The sequence below is a fragment of the Echeneis naucrates genome, chromosome 9 (genome assembly GCF_900963305.1).
Source record: "Echeneis naucrates chromosome 9, fEcheNa1.1, whole genome shotgun sequence".
Taxonomy (NCBI): Eukaryota; Metazoa; Chordata; class Actinopteri; order Carangiformes; family Echeneidae; genus Echeneis; species Echeneis naucrates.
In genome coordinates this window covers 24185765-24192965 of record NC_042519.1, presented here as the reverse complement: position 1 = coordinate 24192965, position 7201 = coordinate 24185765, and the positions used below count along the sequence as shown (strand labels likewise).

The 7201-nt window shown below is 47.2% G+C and overlaps 1 protein-coding gene across 2 annotated transcripts; it reads left to right on the top strand.

The window, feature by feature from the left end:
• The first annotated feature begins 740 nt into the window (after nucleotides 1–740).
• LOC115048307 (PR domain zinc finger protein 12-like) lies at nucleotides 741–6799 on the top strand. Of its 2 annotated transcripts, none has more exons than XM_029509680.1 (7): nucleotides 741–963; nucleotides 2250–2315; nucleotides 2481–2605; nucleotides 3181–3336; nucleotides 3837–3951; nucleotides 6311–6635; nucleotides 6673–6799. In XM_029509680.1, exons 1-7 carry the CDS (start codon nucleotides 741–743, stop codon nucleotides 6797–6799), a joined length of 1137 nt encoding a protein of 378 aa, XP_029365540.1. The 2 variants fall into 2 exon arrangements, with proteins under 2 accessions (XP_029365540.1, XP_029365541.1); XM_029509681.1 differs by having other exon boundaries at nucleotides 6311–6644; nucleotides 6685–6799.
• Nucleotides 6800–7201: the final 402 nt, after the last annotated feature.

Genomic DNA, 7201 nt, shown 5'->3' with positions numbered 1-7201 from the left:
TGACCGAAAGCAGGACCAGGACCACGTCTGATTCTGCTTCACTTCAAAATCTGGAAAAAGATGGTCTGAATCAGGTCCAGGTCTGTATTAATACAGAGAACGCCTCCCAGTCTGGATTCAGAACCTGAACCTTAAAACCAGCCTGTGATGTCACAACAAAGCACCTTCAGTCAGGCCCAAGCCACGCCCACTTGGAGCCAGCATTAATTTTTGTCTTTTACCTGAGAAAGCAGTGTGCCAATCAGGATCGAGGATCGGAGCTGGAAGTGATGCACCAGGTGTTCTCTGAGCAGGACCAGGTCTGAGGTCTGGACCTGTAGAACTCACGTTGGACCAGGACCGGGACCGGGACCGGGAGTGAGTTCCTGCTTCTCTCTGGGAGTGTGTACCTGGTCCGGCCTGGTCTCTTAAGTTGTAATTGAGTGTCCCAAACCAGAAGACAAACGGCGGTCACAGCGCCTGGACCCCCCCCCCCCCCCTCCGTGAAGAAATGGAGGAGGTGATAACATCTCATTACAGACTGTGTATATAGACTGCACACACACACGGACACACACTCTGAGCAGCAGCTCCTTTAATTCGGCTCTGCAGACCAGAACCGGCTCTCAGTTCAGACCTTCAGGCCTCTTTTTCAGCTTTACTAGAAACAGAAAGAACAACTTTTTATTCTTTATTCACACTTTTCATTTTGATTTTTTTCTTCTGGAGCTCTCCGCCTCCCGGCCCCCCCCCACCCCGCCATGGGCTCCGTGCTGCCCGGGTCATCTCTGGCCCTGAAGCCGCAGCAGCCGCTGTCTCTGGCGGACGTCATCACATCGGACATCCTGCACAGCTTCCTGTACGGCCGCTGGAGGCACGTGCTCGGAGAGCAGCATCACCTGCAGCACGAGGACCGCACCGCGCCGAGCGCGAGCCCAAAGACCGCGTTCACCGCCGAGGTCCTCGCGCAGTCTTTCTCCGGAGGTCAGTGACGACACTCATGCACCAATTAGATTCAAGTTAGGGAATCAATTAATCAATTAGTCGCCTGAGATCAATAACAGACAGCTTTGATTATTACAGACAGAAAATTATTTTTAATCAGCAAACTATTAATGTATGATGACGTCAGCAAAAACGACGTTAAAATTGAGCTTTATTTTCTTTGATCAGATTCACTTTTCCCGCCTCAGTTTGTTTGATATTTTAAGCTGATTAATTAGGCACGCGCTGATTAACTGGACCGGAAACAATTAACCAAGGTTCATCTTTTTTTTGCTCTTTAATGTGTGTGTGTGTGTGTGTGTGTGTGTGTGTGTGTGTGTGTGTGTGAGGTTAAGAAATTCTCTGTTTGATGTAATAATAAACAGAAATAAACGGAAATTATACTTTAATAAAAAATCATTTCTTTGTTTTTATAATTATCTATTAAATGTAATAATTTGTCAGGTGAACACCGTCAATAATTGATGCGTTTGATCTTTTCAGCCGCGCGCCCAGAAACTAAAAAAACTCTCTCAATTAAGGATTCGTTCATTAGTTGATGAATGAATGAATCTGCCTGTTGTTGAATTCATTCCAGAAATAACAAAAATAATTTTACTTCGTTCATTTTTTTTTTTTACTTTTTTGTTCTGAAGTTCAAATGGAACAAAATAAAGAAACAGTTTTTCCTGAATTTGGGGGGAACATTCGTTTCCGTATTTGGTGAAATTCGTTCGGAACAATTTTCCCGGACGGGGGGCGCTCGGTCCCGGGCCGGGACCTCCCGGTTGGTGGGCGCTTTTTGGCTGATTTTTCTCCACAGGAATTTAAATCCTGGCGTTTGTGCTCGTGGCATTTATGAGTTTCTTCTTTTCTTCTTGTTGAGCTTTAAATGTGAAAACTTCTCCGACTTTTATAATCATTTAAATCTCTTTTCTCCTTTCTGTCAGAAACAGTTTCACGGTTGGGACCGACCGTGAAACTGTTTCTGACAGAAAACCGGAGGAAGAATTTCTCTTTCTGATTTTAATTATTTGATTTTATCTGATTTCATTTGATTTCATTTATTCAGGTACTTATTTTTTTATTCACTTTCCACATTAAATGTGACTTTATTTTCTTCTGGTGGATTTTTATTTCTTCCATCAGCGGCTCAGTGTGTGTGTGTGTGTGTGTGTGTGTGATTCTCTTCGCGGAGTTTTTTTTTTATATTATTCTCTCAATGTTCAGTTTCACAAAGATGATGGTGATGATGATGATGATGATTTCTCTGTGTTTGGGTCCAGAGGTGCAGAAGCTGTCCAGTCTGGTTTTACCCAGTGAGGTGATCATCGCTCAGAGTTCAGTTCCCGGTAAATCTCTTTTGATCAGAAACATTTTATTTCCATTGGAATGTAATGTTATTTGTGTGTTATAGTAAAGTGTGTGTGTGTGGAGGCTGCAGGCTCATAGGTGTGTCAGGTTGAAATTGTCAGGCTCGGTGTGTATTTGTTGATGTTTGTTGTGTTGTATTTCAGGGGAAGGTTTGGGGATTTTCTCAAAAACCTGGATCAAGGCAGGAACAGAGATGGGACCGTTCACCGGACGCCTCATCTCACCTGAACACATCGACTTGTACAAGAACAACAACCTGATGTGGGAGGTAAACATGTGACCTTTGACCTGACAATGTCAACGCTACTCATTTGATTAAATTTAACTTTCAATAAGCAGAATAAAGAGCAGCTAACTTCTACTTGCCTTTAATTAAGCTACCAGCTAACTGACTGCTAGCCAGTTAGCATCAGGAAATAGCGACCCGAGCTTCACCGAGTGCTAGCACAGTCAGAAATCAGTAGAGCAGCCGGCAGGAAACAGGAAGAGGGACCTGCAGGTCCTGGGGTGGAATCCAACTCAATTACACCTGCAACAAACTGCATAACTAACTCTGAACAAGCACCATAACTTACTAACTTGTTAATTAACTTGTTGGCCATTTGGAAACTAAATAAGCAATGAGCTAATAATTAATTAGCTGCAGCTGCTGGAGGTTAACAGACAACTATCAGCCCATTAAATGAATGAACCAGGTGTATAAGTGTGGAGGTAACCATGTGCTAACACACCTAGCCACAAATCTAATGGTAGTTTGTTCTATATTGTTGTTTGAGGCAGCTGTTTAGTTAGTGAAAGGTCACATAAACACAATATGACCTGCCAGGTGTTTCTCACCGTCAGGTGTTTAATGAGGACGGAACCGTCAGGTATTTCATCGACGCCAGTCAGGAGGATCAGCGGAGCTGGATGACCTACATCAAATGTGCTCGGAATGAGCAGGAGCAGAACCTGGAGGTGGTTCAGATTGGCAGCAGCATCTTCTACAAAGCCGTGGAGGTCAGTGAACGCATCACCCTCTCACCCCGACCCAATAAACCCCCCCGTTTGTTTTTAGAGACACTTTAATATATCCACAATAATATATTTAATAATACATTATTCCAGAAACGATAAAACAACATGTATGTCTCTGCAGTAAAAACAGAAATAACGCCAGTAGAATATATTATATTATATTATTGGTCATATTTTATTATGTCCTGGTTCAGTAAAAGACTGAGCCATTATCAGGTTGATTTTTGGTTTAATTTATATTAATCATATAATATAAAATATCTCTATAATAATGAGCTGATTACCTAAACAATAACATGAGGCGTTTACTGAACCAGAATAAAATGAGTGAAAACAACTTTTTTTTAAATTTCCATGTTTAGACCTCGTTCAGGTCTCTGTTGCCCCCTGGTGGTCTAAAGACAAAAGTTCGTTTTGAATTGAAGCTTTCTGTTACTTCCTGTTGTGAGCTCTGATTTTTAAAGTCCACGTTGTCTCCTCAGACCATCCCCCCAGACCAGGAGCTGCTGGTCTGGTACGGAAACTCCCACAACACCTTCCTGGGAATCCCTGGAATTCCAGGAGGAGAGGACGAACAGAGCAAGAAGAGCAAAACTGGTAAAGATGATTGATAATTGATTATTGAATATTATTTTATCAGGATCCTAATTTCAGAATAAAAGCTTCTGGACTTCATGGAAGCAAAAACTTTTTTGACACTGAATCAAATCCTCAGATTGAAATGCAGAAATATTAAAACACTGAGACATTGAAGCCAAAAGAGATCAGACAACATTTAGTTTTAAAAGAAAACTTAACATTCCAGGAAGTTTGAAGAAAAGTCATCACTTCAAAATAAGAGCTAGTGAAAGATATTTTTAAAGATTATTTTCAGACTTAAATAAGCTTTAATGAGAGTCATCAGATTTCAATAGTTTTATTCAAAAAGCATAGAGATGACACAGAGACAGTTAGTTGACCTCTCAGGGCCACCGTAGTTTCATAGTCTGGGACTACTTTCAACAGCGGATTTATCCACTTTTGGTGCTGTAGTGTGTTTGTGGCAGCAAGACATGTCAAATGAACAGTGGCAGGATCAGACCAGGATTGTGTCTTTGGTGACTTTTCTGTCAAAAACCTTAGGACCAGATCCTGGTCTTTCCTTGTCTGTTTTGGTCTCTCCTGGTCTGTCTTGTTCCCTCCTGGTCTCTCCTGGTCTGTCTTTGTCTTTCCTGGTCTCTCCTGGTCTCTTTTGGTCTCTTTTGGTCTCTCCTGGTCTCTCCTGGTCTGTCTTGGTCTCTCCTGGTCTCTCCTGGTCTTTCTTGGTCTTTCCTGGTCTTTCCTGGTCTCTCCTGGTCTTTCCTGGTCTCTCCTGGTCTTTTCTGGTCTCTCCTGGTCTCTCCTGGTCTCTCTTGGTCTTTCCTGGTCTCTCCTGGTCTTTCCTGGTCTCTCCTGGTCTCTCCTGGTCTCTCCTGGTCTCTCCTGGTCTGTCTTGGTCTTTCCTGGTCTTTCCTGGTCTCTCCTGATCTTTCCTGGTCTCTCTTGGTCTCTCTTGGTCTTTCCTGGCCTCTCCTGGTCTCTCTTGGTCTTTCCTGGTCTCTCCTGGTCTCTCCTGGTCTGTCTTGGTCTTTCCTGGTCTCTCCTGGTCTTTCCTGGTCTCTCCTGGTCTGTCTTGGTCTTTCCTGGTCTCTCCTGGTCTCTCTTGGTCTTTCCTGGTCTGTCTTGGTCTTTCCTGGTCTTTCCTGGTCTCTCCTGGTCTCTCTTGGTCTTTCCTGGTCTGTCTTGGTCTCTCCTGGTCTTTCCTGGTCTCTCCTGGTCTTTCTTGGTCTCTCCTGGTCTCTCCTGGTCTCTCTTGGTCTTTCCTGGTCTGTCTTGGTCTCTCCTGGTCTTTCCTGGTCTCTCCTGGTCTGTCTTGGTCTTTCCTGGTCTTTCCTGGTCTCTCCTGGTCTCTCTTGGTCTTTCCTGGTCTCTCCTGGTCTTTCCTGGTCTGTCTTGGTCTCTCCTGGTCTCTCCTGGTCTTTCCTGGTCTTTCCTGGTCTTTCCTGGTCTTTCCTGGTCCCTGTTGGTCTCTCTTGGTCTTTCCTGGTCTGTCTTGGTCTTTCCTGGTCTTTCCTGGTCTCTCCTGGTCTCTCCTGGTCTCTCTTGGTCTTTCCTGGTCTGTCTTGGTCTTTCCTGGTCTTTCCTGGTCTCTCCTGGTCTCTCCTGGTCTTTCCTGGTCCCTCTTGGTCTCTCCTGGTCTCTCCTGGTCTGTCTTGGTCTTTCCTGGTCCCTCTTGGTCTCTCCTGGTCTTTCCTGGTCCCTCTTGGTCTTTCCTGGTCTCTCTTGGTCTTTCCTGGTCTGTCTTGGTCTTTACTGGTCTTTCCTGGTCTTTCCTGGTCTCTCTTGGTCTTTCCTGGTCTTTCCTGGTCTTCCCTGGTCTCTCCTGGTCTATCCTGGTCTCTCCTGGTCTGTCTTGGTCTCACTTGGTCTTTCCTGGTCCCTCTTGGTCTGTCTTGGTCTTTCCTGGTCTTTCCTGGTCTTTCCTGGTCTTTCCTGGTCTTTCCTGGTCTTTCCTGGTCTCTCCTGGTCTATCCTGGTCTCTCCTGGTCTGTCTTGGTCTTTCCTGGTCTCTCTTGGTCTTTCCTGGTCTTTCCTGGTCTTTCCTGGTCTCTCCTGGTCTCTCCTGGTCTCTCCTGGTCTGTCTTGGTCTCACTTGGTCTTTCCTGGTCCCTCTTGGTCTGTCTTGGTCTTTCCTGGTCTTTCCTGGTCTCTCTTGGTCTTTCCTGGTCTTTCCTGGTCTCTCCTGGTCTCTCCTGGTCTATCCTGGTCTCTCCTGGTCTGTCTTGGTCTCACATGGTCTTTCCCGGTCCCTCTTGGTCTCTCCTGGTCTCTCCTGGTCTCTCCTGGTCTCTCCTGGTCTGTCTTGGTCTTTCCTGGTCTCTCCTGGTCTGTCTTGGTCTTTCCTGGTCTGAACTGAATCTGCTCCTCCACCTGACAGATGAGTTCCACACCTGTGAAGGCTCCTCCTCTTCCTCCTCCTCTGGCTCCTCCTCCTCCTCCTCCGGTCTGGGCCGGATGCGTTGCGTCATCTGTCATCGCGGGTTCAACTCCCGCAGCAACCTGCGGTCCCACATGCGGATTCACACGCTGGACAAGCCCTTCGTCTGCCGCTTCTGCAACCGGCGCTTCAGCCAGTCATCCACGCTGCGGAACCACGTGAGGCTGCACACCGGGGAGCGACCGTACAAGTGCCACGTCTGCCAGTCCGCCTACTCCCAGCTGGCCGGCCTAAGGGCGCACCAGAAGAGTGCCCGGCACCGGCCCACCGGGGACCCTGGAGCCCAAGGGGGGGGGGGTGGTGGTGGTGGGGGGCGGGGCGGGGGGCGGGCACGTCGCTCATTCGCCACCCCCCCCTCACCCGCCACAGCTGACGGCCGTGCCCCACCCCGCGTCCCTGGTCCATCACATCCCGACCATGGTGCTGTGAGGGGGCGGGGCCACCGACACCCACCGAGACTACATGATCAAATACTGGACTTGGACCGGGACTCAGATGGCCAGTTACCCAGGTAGCCAGCTGATCCATGTCAGTCCGGTCCAGACCGAGATGAGATCCAGACTCTGGGCTCAAATGTAATTGTGACTACCTGGGTAACAGTTCCCTCTGACAGCTGACTGGGTCCAGTCCAGAAGGTCTGGTCCTTGGGAGACCAGGGCCGGACTGGTCTGGGGTGGTTCGGTCCAATTTGTCTCCTGTTGCTTAGCAACCTTGAAACCACATAACTTTCGGTTTAGCTCTGCTGCAATGAATGCTGGGATATGTTGGTCGTCCAGCAAAAGGACAGCATGCATGACGGATCATGACGCAGTCTGGACCGAACTGGTCTCC

Coding starts and splice junctions, on each gene's coding strand:
- LOC115048307 (XM_029509680.1), top strand. CDS start 741: ATGGGCTCCGTGCTGCCCGGGTCATCTCTGGCCCTGAAGCCGCAGCAG. Junction 964..2,249: donor CGCGCAGTCTTTCTCCGGAG/GTCAGTGACGAC, acceptor GTTTGGGTCCAG/AGGTGCAGAAGCTGTCCAGT. Junction 6,636..6,672: donor AAGAGTGCCCGGCACCGGCC/CACCGGGGACCC, acceptor GGGGGGGGTGGT/GGTGGTGGGGGGCGGGGCGG.